Source organism: Quercus lobata, chromosome 10 (assembly GCF_001633185.2).
Source record: "Quercus lobata isolate SW786 chromosome 10, ValleyOak3.0 Primary Assembly, whole genome shotgun sequence".
Taxonomy (NCBI): Eukaryota; Viridiplantae; Streptophyta; class Magnoliopsida; order Fagales; family Fagaceae; genus Quercus; species Quercus lobata.
The window spans coordinates 37,229,028-37,246,298 of NC_044913.1; the positions used below are offsets into that span (position 1 = coordinate 37,229,028).

General features: G+C 38.7%; 3 protein-coding genes across 3 annotated transcripts; 1 reads left to right on the forward strand and 2 right to left on the reverse strand.

The window, feature by feature from the left end:
* Window positions 1-526: 526 nt before the first annotated feature.
* Window positions 527-3,380, reverse strand: LOC115964185 (acyl-coenzyme A thioesterase 13-like). The gene is made up of 3 exons (XM_031083540.1): window positions 3,002-3,380; window positions 2,521-2,664; window positions 527-817 (listed from the first exon to the last, which is right to left on the reverse strand). Exons 1-3 carry the CDS (start codon window positions 3,185-3,187, stop codon window positions 674-676), a joined length of 474 nt encoding a protein of 157 aa, XP_030939400.1. The 5' UTR covers window positions 3,188-3,380; the 3' UTR covers window positions 527-673.
* An 8,913-nt stretch (window positions 3,381-12,293) lies between these two features.
* Window positions 12,294-12,755, forward strand: LOC115964694 (uncharacterized mitochondrial protein AtMg00310-like). The gene has a single exon (XM_031083956.1). The coding sequence runs from the start codon at window positions 12,294-12,296 to the stop codon at window positions 12,753-12,755; it is 462 nt and encodes a 153-aa protein (XP_030939816.1).
* A 1,421-nt stretch (window positions 12,756-14,176) lies between these two features.
* LOC115965905 lies at window positions 14,177-15,012 on the reverse strand. The gene has a single exon (XM_031085208.1). The coding sequence runs from the start codon at window positions 14,918-14,920 to the stop codon at window positions 14,447-14,449; it is 474 nt and encodes a 157-aa protein (XP_030941068.1). The 5' UTR covers window positions 14,921-15,012; the 3' UTR covers window positions 14,177-14,446.
* Window positions 15,013-17,271: the final 2,259 nt, after the last annotated feature.

The window sequence follows — 17,271 nt, forward strand, 5'->3', positions numbered from 1 at the left end:
TCAGAATTTTATGGCAACAGAAGTTGTGAATCACCATGGTGATTGTGGTGTTTTTGGGATGAGTAGCCCTGTGGCTTCTTCAAAGGTTGTTGCAGATGACAGAAAGTAATGGTTATAGGTTTGAATCATCGCACTGTGATTCAATGATCTTTAAGGCTTTGAGTTTGTGGAAACTGGTGGCAGCATTGAAGGGTAAGAGCAGATAAATAAAGGTGGCAGGAAGGGAAGTGGCCAACCTCACAAGCCACAATAAGCCCTCCACTACGAAGACCAAGTGTGAAAAGTCCAATTTTCTCATTTTTATGTTTCAAAAATTCAAGATATAACATTGAACAGATAAAAGTGTCCAGTTATGTATGGGAAGTTAAATGGAAGGATCTACAAGAGCTTTCAGAAACACAAGGGGTGTGTCAAAATTAGAGGGTTGTAATTGCATCTTACTCCAATTCAATAATTCCATGCAAGTGAACTACCAAAAACAGGAAAGGGAACATAAAGTTTCCATGTCTAACATCAGTCTAATGGGAGAACCAATTGAGCATCTCATGCATGTGACAACTGTTTTACTCATGCTATAGGCATATTCTGTCAATAAATATGAAATATACATTATTTGGTTTACAAAGGAAGACAAGTAAAAAATATTCAAATGAGCGACAAATTAGAAGCATGTTCACATCTTACTAGCAACAGGAAGGTACTTGGTATGACGGCCCTGAGCAATAATTTTGCCAGTCTCCTTCTTCCTGAACTCAACACTGACAACACCAATAGCCTTCCCAACACGTAAGACCCTAGCTTCTATCTCAATTTCCTCCTGCATTACCAAGAAAAGATGTTAGCACGAATACATTAAATACCATGCATAAATGAGTTGCTGCAAGAAAACCAAGGTTAATAATGTACTCATGGTCATTCCAGTACTAAAGACTAGATCATGCCAGTGTATTGTTTTGGATTAGACAGTGCAAATTATATATAAGTCTTTGCAAATATGTATTACTATACACACAATTTTACTAAAGCTTAATTCTTCCTTCTACCATGTAAATACTGGAGACTTTTGTTGGAGGGGAGCATTATCAACACTGAAAGCATTAAGTTGGAAAAAGTAAGAGTAAACAGACTTGACAACTTGGCAATCACTAGTCCAGAATCACTTAAGAGGGAAATTTATTTATAAGAGAAGAGACATCAGAGAATTAAAGAAATGAATTTCCAGGGATATGTTGTGTCCCTCCGAAGGAGGGATGAAACCTTGATTGTTCTTTTGCATCCCAAATTTGCTTAAGAACATCTCTTGCCATAGATTCTTAAGCTCGCTAGGAGATCCCTATAGCTTTTAAGAAACTAAGCTTTCATTTCAAAATCAATATCTTAAACAAGTATATGAAATAAAAGTGATTCAGACAACTTCCAATTTTAATCAATATTAGAAAACAGTTTCCACTTTTACAAATAAAGTCTTCAAATGTCAAGGAAGAAAATAGAGATAAATAAAGAGAATGGGCAAATGCCTGGTAAATCAAGTGTGATGAAGACTAAACTGAAAATAATTAGATTACTGTTAATACAAATATGCATAAGATACATTTAGGGCTATAAATGATCTAAGCCGTTATTGAACAACTTAGGCTTGACTCATGGAAAAAGCTTGTTTATGTTCATTTATTTCACAAATGAGCCAATCTCAGGTCCAAGTTTAGGTTCAACTTTTCTACTAGCCAAGCCCATACATAATAATGTGTTTGTGAAGAAGCTTGTGACTATGAGGCTCGATTTAAATATTTATAATACTATACGTTTATATGTATACATATATAAAATAGACTTAGATAAACTTAATATTAGTTTGCGTAAGATTGTAAATATGCTCCTAAGATATCAAATTAGTATGTGTGAGTTACTGATAATCTAATAGCTCATTTCATAGTAAAAATTATATACAATTGTTAACAATACAAGGTTGGTAAATCTAATTTTTACAAGTTTAAAAAATGAAACAAATAATTTAGTTATTAAAAAATTAGTATAGATTTGTGAAGGGATAAAAAAATTTCATAATGGTGTTTACTATACATGGGAAAAGAATAAGTTAATCAAGTAGCTCATGAACAAGCTCAAGCTTGTTCAACAAAAACAAAAATAAAAAAATAAAAATAAAAACAGACAAAAAAAGTTGAACATGTAATTTAGCTAGTTGAAAAGGTCAAGCTTAGCTCATGTTTGAAATAAAATTAAATGAACAGTCCCGAACTCTTACTACTCCGTTCAGGTCGTTTATAGCCCTAGATATATTGAGGAAAAAATGGCAAACATTCAACCTAATCACCAACCAGTTTTTCTAATAAATACCCAATTGAACTTATAAAGGTTAAAAAAAAAAAAAGTAGAATAGCAGAGAAGGAATTTGAATCGTTGATATCTCCATTGAAAACAAGTGTCAACCATACAAGGCTCTTTGAGACAAGTAGAATAATAAAAGACGAGATTTACAAGAACTAGAGTAGGAGATCTCACATCAGCATAAGCAGCATCCAAGTATGAAACATTAATCTCCACCGAAACTCCGGTAGCTGGAGCTCCAACACTGAATATCACAGCTGAACCAACCAAGTCCACCAGCGTTGCCGTCGCTCCACCATGTAAAAAATTACCAGCGTTCTTCACAACGACATAGTCACCAAAACAAGAAAACCCATTATCAGAAACAGTTTTCTCATAAATAAATAAATAAAAATTATGCCCCCCACCTAAAGATTAAAGAATACATATAATTGGGTTAGAAAAGACCCTCCATTTTCTGTTATTGTTCCCAAATTTTTTCAGCAATCAATGGTCTAATTTTGAATAATTTTTCACATACAGAAACTAAGGTTGTACGTGTTTTGTCATACAATGAAATGGGTCGGCGCTGAATTACTCAATAACTAGAGAATGTGAATGCTATAAAGAGAGAGAGAGAGATAGAGAAATGGGTTTTAAGAAGAAGAGTAAGAACCAGTAAACGCTGTGGGACTTTGAAGGTACAGATGAGACGACCAGGTTCAATGAGATCGACACGAAGGTCTTGCATGATGAAGCGTTCAAAGAACCTGAGAGGCAATCCATTGATCGTGGATGCGTTCTTGTCTTCATCCTCACCTCCTCCTTTCTCCAAGTATCTCCTCACCGATTCCAAATCCATTTTCCTTCAACTTTTTTGATTCAATCAATTCCAATTCGCTGGACTGATAAACTTGCTATTTTGACTTCCCTGATCAAACCAAAATCTTCCACGTCAGTATTTGTCTATATGCACCAGAAATGTGTCTACAATTTTCTCACCGCTATAAGTTTAGCAAAAAACTTTCTCACCAATAAATAATAAAAATTTAATGCTTAGAATATTTGTAATTTAAATAAGAATTTAAATTAGATCACGTAACAATTTATCACTTAAGATATACAGTAAAAATATTGTATATATATATATAGTACTTATCATAAATAACTCTTCTAGATGTTTTTCGCACTTTTTTCATTGGCGTCTCTATCATCATAGACCTGTTTGTTTTGTTTTGATTTTTCTTTTTCTTTTTCATATTTTCCTCCTTTTTTTAACACCAATCATACTATATACATGATGATTTTTACAACAATTTTTTTTTGAATGTTTTTATTAATTTTCATATAAGTCCATTATTGACATTACTTTATCACCTACCATTCACCATTTTCTATCTTCTTTTTTTTTGTTGAAAAATTTCTATCTTTTTATTTTTATTTTAATATACTTAAATTATTATCATTGTAGACTTATTTATCCTTTTAGCATTTGGACCAACATAATGGCGAGAGGGATAAAAATAAGCATGCAAGAAGTATTGTGGACCCTTTAATAAACAATAAAGGGACATCTATTCGTGGCGGATTGACTCTTGTAATCTAGACGCTAAATAGGGTTCGACGGAGGATTTCCCAAAGGCATTAACTATGATCGGCTACCGACCTAAATCAGCCCCGTCCACTTATTGAATTCTCTTGGTCATCGGTTTGCACTGGTCCTGACGTGGTACATTTCTCGATTACTGCGACTAGACCTTAGCACATCCACCAGTGAACAGGTCTTAGCCCAACGACAGTGGGCCTCAACTACCCAAACCGCCCTGGGTCACCTGGGCTGTTTTGGGTCACTTGAACCTTTACTATTTTGTCAGTTTTGCTTGTTTTGTTATCTTTACATATATCTTTGTTTATAAGTGTTAGCAATCAGGCTAAACTGAGCCTGTCTTGTTTTGTCGTTGTCTCAGGCTGCCCAATTAACCCATGTGGTGAAGGGTCAGCTAAGGGGTATGATGGAGGAGGCTGACAAAGAGAAAGCCCTTAAGCAGGTTGCCGAGGCAAGCCTGTAGGAGAAAATGCTGGGGCTGAATGTAATGAAGCGTCGAGCAACTACTGCGGAGAAGGCATTAAAGCTGTTTGAGCAGAAAGCTAGTGATATTTAGGGGAAGCTCGAAGAGATCGAGCTTAAGCTTGCAGAGACGGCAAGCCTCCTCTCTACTTGGGACAAGGAGCTTACGGACTTGAAGGGCATGGAGAAGGCTCCAAAGCAGACCTATAACAAAGGTTTTAGGGATGCTGAGAACTAAGCTAGTCCCATGGTCTTTTAGGCTCGAAAGTTCAAGTTCATGGAGGGATGGATGGTTGCGATTAATGCTGTTGGACTCCTTGAGAATTCCCCTTTCAGGAGCGCTAACCAAATCCCACTGCCCAAGGACCTCGAGATCGAGAAACAAGCTCCAAAGCAGGGTGAGGATAACAATAATGAAGATGAGGGTACAAAGAGCCCGGAGACTAGGGAGCTGTCACAGTAAATTGACTCCCATGTAGTGGTGCTCGATGATGACAACCTAAGAACCACTACTACATCAACCTTGGATGCTGCTCAACTTGTCCTCAACTCTGATCCTCCACCTACTAATCCTCCAACTAGCCACGAAGCACCCACAATAACCGCCACAGTTCCCGAGAACCCAAGCACTTAGATTATGTTGCTTTTAGTATTTGTATTATTTTTCTTCTCCCTTTTTTTTGTTATACTTTGGTTAATAACTCCATGTACTTGACTGACTAAATTAATACCCGTATATTGAATCTCTTTAAGTTTATCTAAGACTAATGGCTTTAAGTTTTCTTTACTTCATCTTTCATCTTTCTTTATCATATCCTGATGGTATGAAATGTGTTAACACCTACGCTTTACTTTCCTGAAGTGTTTAATCGTTCGGTAACATCACCGGGTATTTTGATGTTAATGCTGGAATTTGCTTAAATGTTAACGTTCGGTAACATAATAAATATTTTGATGTCAATGGCTCGTTTCTCTTAAGTGTCGCCATTCGGTAATATAGAAAATGCATTTTACATTCCCCGACCAAGCAGTGGACTTGCCATAGATTTTTCTTATTGAAGACTTAAGCTAAAAACCAGTCCTTCGTCTCGGGGATAGGTTCATTTCGATTGTTTAGTGATCAAAGACCAAGTTTATACCATGATCAATTTTGTGAACTTGGAAAATTTATCGAAGTTTCCACCGTTGTAAAAACTTGTTAATGTTTCCACCTAGTCGGTGATCGGAGTCAATTCGAGGCCCAGTTTCTGTCCTTAAATAAATTTTAATAAGGTTTACACATGGTCGGTGACCGGAGTCAGGTTGAGGCCATGCTTCTATCCTTAGAGAAATTTTAATAAGGTTTACACGTGGTCGGTGACCGGAGTCAAGTTGAGGCCATGCTTCTATCTTTAGAGAAAATTTTAGTAAATGGTAAGCAATAATACGTAAAACAACATCGGTCCTGAACTCTTCATTTAAGATTTATTTACACACTAGTTGAGATTAAAAACGTTCCACGGTTGGGGCAAAGACCGTTTTTCCATGTCTTCCAAGTAATAAGCCCCCATCCCTGCTATGGCTATCACCTGATAAGGTCCCTCCTAATTTGGGGCGAGCTTTCCTGCACTCCAGTCCTTTATGCTCCCCATGACCTTTCACAGAATTAAGTCACCCAACATAAACTTTTTGGACTTCACTCCTATGTTATATCCCTTAGCCAGCTTCTGTTGATAATCAGCAAGTCGAACGGTCACCATGTCTCATTTTTCTTCCAATGAATCCAGCATCCCGACCAATCGAGTGTCATTATCACCTTGATCGTAGTTATCAACTCTCATGCTCAAAAAGCTAATCTCAATCGGTATCATAGCCTTTGCTCCGTACATCATAGAGAACGGAGTTTCACCTACCAACCTCTTCAGTGTAGTTTGGTATGCCCACAGAACGTTCGGTAACTCCTTGGCCCAGTTTCCCTTTACTCCTTCTAGCCTCTTTTTCAAGCCATTTACTATTGACTTTTTCGTTGCTTCTGCTTGTCCATTGCTTTGAGGGTAAGCTGGTGGAGAATATCGATTAACTATCCCTAAATTGCTACAATACTCTCAGAAGGCTTTACTGTCAAATTGTAATCCATTATTCGAAATAAGTACCCAAGGTACCCCAAACCTTGTGACAATGTTCTTCCAAACAAATTTCTTCATGTCTACATCTTGGATATTCGCTAAAGCTTTTGCCTCCACCCATTTCGTGAAATAATCAGTAGTGACCAATACAAACCACCTATTCCTGGTAGCTCGAGGGAATGACCCTATTATATGTAAACCCCATTGTGCAAAAGGCCAAGGACTAGTGACTGGGTTCAAATTTCCTCCTGGTTGGTGAATGATCGGGTCGTGTTTCTGACAACGGTCACACCTTTTGACATAATCCACTACATCTTTTTGCATGCTCAGCCACCAAAAACCCTGTGTCATAGCTCAGTGAGCTAAAGACCTCCCTCATGAATACCCTCCACATATTCTTACATGCAACTTAGCTAAAAGCTCGGTAACTTTTTCTGGACGAAGACAAAGTAGATAAGGTCTTCTGAACGAGCGCCAATACAACTTATTACCTTCAGACAGCCAAAAATGGGATGATCTCCTTATCTTCTCTGACTCTTTGAATTGTTGGGTTAGGATCCACTAGATAGAAAGGATATGTAGGGATCCATCTAGCTCGGGCCCAGCACCGAGGTCAACCCAATTAATATGGGTTGTTCTATGCTCAGTTGTTCCAGCAATTCCACTAAGATCATTCAGGGCACACATTAGTTTGATGACGAGGCTAAGGTTGCCAAAGAATAGGTATGACTACTTTGAATCCTCGGTATTCTAACCATACTCACTTTCTAAAAAATTGCCCGCAAAGCTTTAAACGATTTTAAGTACTACTGTATACTCCCCTTGCCTCAAAGCTCCCCTCTACTTGGCTCACCACCAAATTTGAGTCTGAGAATATCTCCACCTCTTCTGCCCCAAGCTGTTGGGCAACCTTGATGCCAAAAATGAAGGCTTCATACTCGGCCTCGTTATTAGAGGCACAGAAACCCAGCCTCAATGATTTTCCAATCAAACTCCTTCAGGGGATATCATTACCATCTCGACTCTCGATCCTCTTGTATTAGATGCCCCATCCATGTATATGCACCACCTCCTAGACATGACCTGGCTTACCTTAACAGAGATCTTTGACTTGGGGGTGAAATCAGCAATGAAATTTGCCAACACCTGACCCTTTATAGCGCTCCGAGGTTTATACCGTATGTCAAACATTCCCAGCCTGGTTCCTTACTTAGCTATCCTTCTAGTAAAATCTGACCTCCTTAAAAGAGACTGGAAGGAGTGCTTAGTAAGAACCTATACAATATGTGCTTGGAAATAATGCGGTAGCTTCCTTATAGCATGCACAAGAGCTAATGCCACTTTTTCTAGCAACAAATATTTGGTTTTAGTGTCCACCAACATTTTACTAAGGTAATATATATTGGCCTTTGAATCCCCTCCTGATGTCTTAACAAAACCAAGCTCACGCTGTGGTTGGAAATTGCTAGGTACATGTACCAATCTTCCACGGGGTTTGGTCAAGACAAGACAAAAGGAATCGTCAAATAAGACTTCAAGTTTTTGAACGCTGCATCACATTCCTCCATCCACTAAAAGCCCTTCCACTTCTTTAATAGCTGAAAGAAGGGTTTGCATCTGTCCACCGATCTTAAAACGAATCTATTCAAAGCAGCAACCATCCCTGTGAGCTTCTACACTTAGTGGGGGTTTGAGTCGTTGAATGGTCTTAATTTGGTTGGGGTTGACTTCTATTCCCCGCGTAGTTATCATATAACCTAGAAACTTTCCTAACCCCATGTCGAAAGTGCATTTGTCTGCATTGAGGCGTAACTTATGTTGTCTCAATATTTTGAACACTTCCACCAAGTTAAGGACATGATTCACCTCTCTTTTGCTCTTCACAACCATGTCATCAATATAGACTTTCATTGTTTCGCCGATCTGGCCTTGGAACATTCTGGTCATCATTTGCTAGTACGTTGCCCCTGCATTCTTTAATTCGAAAGGCATCACCGTATAATGATATTTACCCTTGGGAGATATAAAGGAAGTTTTTTCTTGATACTCGGTTGCTAGAGCGATCTGATGGTAGCCCTGAAGAGCATCTAGGAAACTCATCCTCTGGTGTTCAATTGTAGCATCCACAAATTGATCTATTTTTGGTACAGGGAAGGAGTCCTTTGGGCACGCTCGGTTAAGATCGGTAAAATCAATACAAACCCTCCACTTACCGTTCTTACTTTTAACCACAACTGTATTGGACAACCATTCGGGAAAGAAAACCTCTTTAATAGCCCCCGCTTGCTTCAACTTCTTCACTTCCACTTTTACTGCTTCCACATGAGGTTTTGCCCATCTCCTGGGTTTCTGCTTCTTCGGTGTGACTGAAGGATTAACATTCAACCGATGTGTAATAAAGGTCGGCTCCACCCCCGGCACTTCATATGGGTTCCATGTAAATACGTCCAAATTCTGCACCAACTCTAAGAGGATCTCTACCTGATCTTCTAATTGCATATTTTTTCCTACCCTAAAGTACCTATCAATGTAAGGTAAAATTTGTACCCAAATTAATTCCTCCACACTGTTTACCCTCGAGTTACTCTCGACATCCTGTAATTGCTATAACTGTTCGATTCCAACCTGATCCTTTTGCTTGTTCTCATGGTTTATGGCAACTACGAGGCACTATCTTGCTGCCTTTTGGTCGACGCACACCACTGCCATCCCATTCTCAAACGGAAATTAGATCTTCTAATGCAACGTAGAAGGTATTGCCCCCATAACATGAATCCAGGGTTACCCCAAGATTGCAATATACAGTGAGAAAGCAATAACTACAATAAAGTTCACTTCAACCTCTTTTCCTTCAGTCACTACGGGGAGTTTTATTTGTCCCTTGGGTATTACCACTTTCCTGTCAAACCCAACCAAAGGGGTGTCATATTTACTCAAATCATCCTATCTCAATCCCAACCCCTTGTAAAGGTTAGGGCACATGATCTTCACTCCACTACCTTGGTCCACTAACACTCTCTTAACTAGGAATCCCCCGATCCTCGAGGTCACCACCAAAGCGACGTCATGTGGTTGAGATGTTCCCTTTAAGTCTTCTTCGTTGAACATGATTGGGACCGAGGTTTTTCTAGGCCTCTTCTCTGGTCGACTCATAATGTCTACCTCTGGTGGGGTCACAACATTCAACACGCCCTTCCGATGACTCATGCTAACTCCCCTAGAGACTGCGTGAACGACCTCAATGATTCTAAGGGGTGGTGGAAGCATGTTGGTGGCCCAACTCCCTAAGCTTTGGCCCGTATTCACCCCTTATTGACTAACCAGAAATTCCTTAAGATGCCTCGCTTTCACCAGCTACTCCAAGTGTGACCTTTTTCTCTATGATATGTGCAATATAAACTCTAATTTCTCCTCGTGGGATCCTCGCCCATCTTGCCTGGCCATAAAAAATAAGGCTCATTCTTGATGAGTTCGAAAATCTTATAGACGAGTTCTTTGAATGTCACATTAACCCTCTTGGCATGTTGTGCTGAACCTTTCCCGGTGGTTCTTGACTCCCTCTTAGTACTCTGCTGGAACTTCTCTGGGTGATACTCCTTGAGATATTGTGATGGGGTCAGGGCTTTGCCTTTGCCCTACAACCAGTCATCTTCTAGTCTCTTATACTCCTCAATCCTTCTCATCAGTTGATGCATGTCTTCGAGAGGTCGCATGGTCAGCGAATCTCTCAATGCTAACTTCTCAAGGAGACCCATTTGGAAGGTGTTGGCTGCTACTTGTTCATTTCCCCCTCCTATCTCATTGTATAACTCCCAGTACCTGTTCGTATAATACCGAAAGGTTTCACCACTCCTCATCCTCATGGATAACAAAGAACCTATTGGTTGAGGAACTTTATTGCATGTTATAAATCTGGCTCCAAATGCTTGCATCGGGCCCCAAAGTTTCAGATAGACCCCTTCCTCAGACCATTAAACCACCTCATTGTTGTCGGCCTGAGGCTGGACGGGAACACCTTAACATCAACCCATCATTATGAGAATAAAGTGACATCATTTGTATATAGTGACTCACATGCTCCATCAGGTCGGTTTTTCCATCATAGATGGTGAACAGAGGCCACGTGAACCGTCTCAGCATTTTCGTATGCTCAATCTCATTGGAGAACGGTGATTGAGTAGCTCTCCTCAATGCTCGGCTCATTGCAACCAGAGTGGCATTATAGTGTTTGTGCCTTTCACGATGGGGAGACTCGTGATAATGTTCCATAGTTTCACGGGATTTGTCTCTTGACCGACGTGAGCGACTACCCCGAGATGACTCCCCGGTAATGTAGTTGTGATCATTAAACGAATCCTCCCGATCTCTTCGGTGGTGTTGGCCTCTCAGCTCAATTTCTAGATCATTAACATGCTTCTGTAAATTCTCCAATTCCTGAACCCGATCGCGGCAACGAGATCACTCGGGAACATAAGATACAGTTCTTTTACCCTGTGAAGACCCCTCATCAGAGTCTACCCTTATCTAGTGCCCATCTTGCATATACTGCTACTCACCTCTATACTCCCTTTCTAGCCTCCTATGACCCCTTGATGAGGCCCTTGAGTAATTTCCTCTGCTAGAACCTTCTCTGACAAGTGATCCCTCCATAGTCGGACAATATCAGACTAGTTCAAAGCCCCAAAAATGAGTAGAATCCTTACAGACGATGCCAATTGTGAGCACTAGAAACCCTTCTTGTAATCGTGTTTGGACCCCCAATTAATTTATACGTGGGAAGTATCTCGATCCTATAGGTTAGGCCTTTTAACATGGCCTAGATCACCCTAACCAACTCTCACTCCCAATACCCTCTCATTGATTCTCCCTATTCCCTTGTGTTTCCTAGTGTTTCACTCTTAGTCTCTCCCTTTCCCAATTGTTCCAACCCCCAGCTTTGTGTGCTTCAGTCCCTTATATAGCCTCCTCTTAGTGGGGTTGAAATGATTACCTTTCGCTGGTTTCCATGCAATCCCACTTTCACCTCTAATTCGTAGAATAGTCATATCCTATGAAGATTCTCTTGAAACTTGTTCCAAACGCCAAATAGTGTTTGGAAACGGATTTCCCAAAGGCATTAACTATGATCGGCTATCGACCTAAATCAACCCCGTCCACTCGCTGAATTCTTTTGGTCATCGGTTTGCACTGGTCCCGACGTGGTACATTTCCCAATCGTTGTGACTAGATGTTAACACATCCACTAGTGAACTAGTCTTGGCCCAACGACAGTTGGCCTCGGCTACCCGAACTACCCTGGGTCACCTGGGTCGTTCTGGGTCACTTGGGCCTAAACCCCTACATATAGGCCATTCTAGGTCACTTGGGCCTGACCCCTACAATTACATATACTATCTCATCTTCAAATTTCTTGATTTGTCCTATCTTGATACATACATACATACATACATACATACATATATATATATATATATATATATATATATATATATAACATTCTTTTCTTTTTCCACAATTATTCACTAACCAAATAGGAAGTCAACAAAAGGATCACATTCAAACTTAAAAGAAAAGAATTAAGAACTTGATATTTTGAACTATGCATAATCAACGAACAAAATTAATAACTTGGACGTGGAGTAGATCAGTACCTTATGCATATAATGAATTTTAATTTCAGGATTTTTAAAATCCATTGTAACTTTGTAAGTTTCAATTGCAAATATCATACAAAATACAGTAAATTAGCTTAGTTTATTTATTAAGGGGTGGTTTAGTCTATCCCTACTTATTCTATGAGTGTTTTTCGTCTCCCTATTGGTTTGCTCAAGGACATTGAAGCCATGATTCGGAAGTTTTGGTGGGTTTGTTCGGAAAACTCTAGAAAAATTCATTGGGTTCGGTGGGAGACTCTTTGTTCCTCAAAATCGGTTGGTGGTATGGGTTTTAGGGACCTTCGAATGTTCAATGATGCTATGATAGGAAAGCAAGTTTGGCATTTGTTTCATGATAGGAATTCTTTGGTCTTTAAGGTATTTCGAGCTAAATATTTTCTGTCTGGTAATATCTTTGATGCTAAAGAATCTCCTAGATGTTCCTTCGCTTGGAGGAGTATTTTGCAAGCCCGAGAGGGGGTTTTGAGGGGTGCTCGTTGGCGGGTGGGCAATGGGAAAGATATATCTATTTGGCAGCATTGTTGGCTTCCGTCTGCTAGTAGTGGCTGTGTGATTTCACCCCAGCGGGACCAGTCCCTTTAGGTGGTCAATGACTTGTTTCTGCTCGGAACTAGGAGGTGGGATGAGGAATTATTAGATTGTAATTTTTATCCGTGGGAGGTTGAGATAATTAAGGGTATTTATGTAAGTCAGGTAGTGGATACAGATATGCTGGTTTGGCCCTTGACACCTGATGGTATGTATTCGGTTCGGAGTGCTTATCTGCTGTACAGTGAACTTAGTAGACAAGCTTTGCCAAGTTCTTCGACTGGGGAGGGAGACAAAGGGCTGTGGAACGGTATTTGGAAACTCCGGGTTCCTTCGAAGGTTCGTCATTTTCTTTGGAGAGTGGTCCGTGATGCACTGCCTACAAAGATTAATCTGTTGAAGCAGAATGTAGTGGTTGATGGTGTGTGTGAGCTTTGTCGTGAGTCTAATGATGATACTCTTCATGCTTTGTGGCTATGTGATATGGTGAAGGCCATTTGGATGTCTAATCAGAGTTTCTCATTTCTACATTCCAAGAATTTTTCTAGTTTTACCGATGCTCTCTTGCTTTTGCGTAAGGAGGCTTCTCCTAGGTTGGTGGAGCATTTTGTTATGGTTGCATGGTGCATTTGGGAGTGTCGAAATAGGGTAAGGTTAGGGCAGAAAGCTTGGGGGATTGGGGAGGTGTGTCGGCATGCTTCTGATCTATTGAAAGAATTCCATGATGTGCATAAAAAGGTTCCCCGGTTGGCTGTTTGCAGTAGTGATTCTCGGTGGAAACCGCCGGCTTCTGGTTTGTATAAAATAAATTTTGATGGAGCTTTATTTGAGGAGCAGGCTTGTGCAGGGCTCGGTGTGGTAATAAGGGATTTAGCAGGATTGATCATTGGTGCTTTAAGCCAAAAAATTAGATACCCTGGTTCTGTGGACATGGTGGAGGCTCTTGCTGCTAGTCAGGCCGTTGTTTTTGCCAAGGAGCTGTGTCTTCAGTCTATGGTGGTGGAGGGTGATTCCTTACGGGTTATTCAAGCTTTAATTGATGATAGGCCTTCGAGGACTATGTTTGGTAATGTTATTGCTAATATACATAGTTTAGTTTCTAACGTTGATTGTAGTTTTTGTCATGTTAAGAGAGAGGGAAATAAACTTGCTCATGCCCTCACTCGTAGAGCAGTTGCATTTGCTGATTTTGATATGTGGTTAGAAGAGCTACCACGTGATTTGGAGGATATTTGATTTGCATTAATAAATTTTCTTACCGGTTTCTCAAAAAAAAAAAAAAAAAAAGGATCGATGAAAAACAATTATAACTCACAAAATAGCCTTCCAATTTTTTTTTTTAAATGACTTGGCATTGGTTAAAAGAGCTTGTAAGTTGTAACTCAATTGTATTATATCCGATTATCCCTCGAACTTGTAAAAAAAAAAAAATAGCATGACTTGGACTTTGAAAAGAAAGAAAAGAAAAAGGTCGATGACTTGTGCCCCTTTTGTGGGGGTTAATCAGGTTCAATCTATCCTTTCTATTTGTGCTTACCAAACAAAATAAAATGTTTTACTGTAGGAACCGTCTGCGTTGCAAATTCCAAATTTGCCATGCTTTGAAAGTAAAGATTGGAAAATTTTGCTCTTGTATGCAGATATGAAATAATTTACAGTATTTCTATACAACAAAGAAGTGTCAATCTGTATAATATAATGCAAATCCATTAGAAATTACTGTCACTCTGACTGATCTGAGCTGATCAGTTGCGAAGGAAAAACAACTTTTTCAAAGCTTTCAAAACTACAACCATGTTGGTTCTTTTACTTGTTTTAGACATCTTCAAGGCCTGAAGACAGAAAAACTCTACAAACTCTTTGGTTGCACCAACTTCAGACTTGTAATCCAATCCACCCCCCCTTGAAAATCTCTCAGCTTCTTTCTTGTTGCCTATGGAAGACTCCCTTTGTAGCTCCTCATTGAAGTCCTCCCACAACATGTCCATTTTCTCCTCTGGTGACTCTAAGTTTGGAGCATCATTCTCAGACTTTGTCTTGCTTTCTACATGGGAAAAGTTATTCCTAGAAAAACCTTCCCCTCTACCATAATCTTCATCAAGATTATAATCTGGATAAACTAGAGAAGTAACACGCCACAACGATGGGGAAATTATAAAGTGAGGAATGGGGTTGGCACTGACTTTTGGGAAACTGAAATCTTCTGTGACTGTAAGCATAGTTTTAATTGTTGGTTGTTGGATAAGCTTTTTGTAGAGAGAAAAAGTGTTTTGCTAAATGAAGGCCTAGTGAGTACCTTTTTTTTTTTTTTTTTTTTTTTTTTTTGAGGAACACCTTGTGAGTACCTTATTGTGTTTGATTGTCCTTGTATTTATATACGTAGAAGAAGGGGCACAAGCGAAGCATCATAATGAAAATTTGGTCATCTTGGCCAGCGCCGGATTGTTCGGAGGACTATACGATAATGAGTGATGTCTTTAGGTCAATTGGAATTGAATGTTGAAAGTTACAGATTGATAACCCCCAGAGCCTCTGGTTGGCATAAAAGAAAATTTAGTGGTTGGTGTAGAGCCCCCATTAACACCTCCTCATCCATACCAAGGTTAGCATCCTCATTTTGCTTGACATATAGTTGCTTGTGTTTTACTTCTACTAACTACCAAGTACTAACTCTTTCATTGTTTCCACTTTGCATATGTAGCTCCCTTGTGGTGGAGAAATTATTCAATATGTCTAAAAGGACCACATCAACAATGTCTAGTCGTTCTCTCACTCAATAAAATATTGACACATCAAAAAAAGACAACAACAAAAAAAAAAAGTAAGATGCTAAGTTACAAGGTCAATCACACCATTAAATAAAAAATAAAAAGATTTTTCATCTCTTTGGTGAGAGCAAATCCTCTGCACCACAAAAAGAAAAAAAAAATCAAGATCTTTGTGATGGAAAAATGCATGTGTGCAGCGGAAAATTAATGGATCTACTTCATTCGAAAATGATAATATGCACTAGGTAAATTTCAGAATACAAGAACAAGAAAGTGTACCTTGGTGTGGTGAATTTCAAAACAAAGATTGTAAACTCTTGGGAATACTTTTAATCTTCACTCCAATTCCACTAACGCCCAAGATGTGTGATCTCTCAATCAGTTATATGAATTTGTTCAAGAGAGAATTAGAGAGTGTCCAACACTCACATACACCATTCATGTAAGTTGTTCATTCCAAAATTTTGTATGTTTCTCTCTTTATAACTGATTATCTAATTGGGCTAGCCTTTTGGGCCTTTCCAATTGGGGTCTAGTATGTGGCTTGGAGTGGGACCAAAAGAGACTAATAAGACACTAGCTCCAATGGGCCTTGAGCTTTTCTGTCAATTCTTGACAAGCCCAAAGTTACCATTAACTATATTTAATGCCACTATATAAATATAGTTGCACTCTAGGTCTTATCTATAAATTATATCTCAAGACTTTATTGTACATGCAACTCTTTCATAAAATATTCGTAGTAATACAAAGTCTTAAATATAGACTGCCACTTTGTAGATTATTACATCTTAATCCTTAAGTACCCGATTTAATTCTTTTAAGTTATTCATCATATATTTATGAAATCCAATTTCATAAATATATACTTTAGTAATTTCTTACCAAAGTGGTTAGGCCTAACTTTCTGAATAACAAACCCATTAAACTTATCTCAAGAGAATATTTTGTATCTCCATTAAGAGACTATAAATTCCATCTTGAGAATACATGTTCCATCAACACTAAATGTGGCTGTTCAACGTACTGAGGTTTTGACCGTTACTTTAGATCTCACTCCTGATATATCAAAGCAACCTACACTTTATGATCAAGTCCATTATTCTTTCAGGATTAAGAGTTCATGTAAATATAAATCGTGAGATTTATTATTCATTTGATAGTCGTTAGGAGAATAATAAATCTTACAGCGGTCCAGTTCGATATGTCTTAACTCTTAAAACATATCAACATATCAACTAGAAGTCTTCACTTCCATGATCAAGACAAATCATCGTAGTTGATATGTTATAGTCTTCGCAGATGAAATGCCCAATTTCATCACCGACTACGAACTAAAATTTTGAGTTTACAAAGAACTTGTGACTTATATCTTCTGTGACTAAATCACATAAATCACATACTATGCATCTCATGGACTATATGATAATGTCCGAATATTCATGTTACCATTATTTCAGATAATAATAAAACAAATTTATTAATCATAATATTAAGTCATATATAATGTCATACTTAATATCATACATATCATCATACAATAGGATTTAAAGGCACTAATCCTAACACTTTGTGCCCAATCAAATGACCGTTGTTGCCTTCGTAGCCTTGAATTTGAAGCGGGTGCACTAGCCAACACGGGTATGCTTCTAAATGAGAAGAGCATGTCCATGATTAGCCATGGTTTTTTATTAAATGAGACTATAGTTTTGGAAATGATAGCTTTGTGAAAGTAATGCTATAGCTACAAAATAATTTTTGTGATTTTTTTTTATAAATTACTGATGTGACATTGCTTCAAA

Coding starts and splice junctions, on each gene's coding strand:
- LOC115964185 (XM_031083540.1), bottom strand. CDS start 3,187: ATGGATTTGGAATCGGTGAGGAGATACTTGGAGAAAGGAGGAGGTGAG. Junction 2,665..3,001: donor AAGTCCCACAGCGTTTACTG/GTTCTTACTCTT, acceptor GTCGTTGTGAAG/AACGCTGGTAATTTTTTACA. Junction 818..2,520: donor TGGATGCTGCTTATGCTGAT/GTGAGATCTCCT, acceptor TTGGTAATGCAG/GAGGAAATTGAGATAGAAGC.
- LOC115964694 (XM_031083956.1), top strand. CDS start 12,294: ATGAGTGTTTTTCGTCTCCCTATTGGTTTGCTCAAGGACATTGAAGCC.
- LOC115965905 (XM_031085208.1), bottom strand. CDS start 14,920: ATGCTTACAGTCACAGAAGATTTCAGTTTCCCAAAAGTCAGTGCCAAC.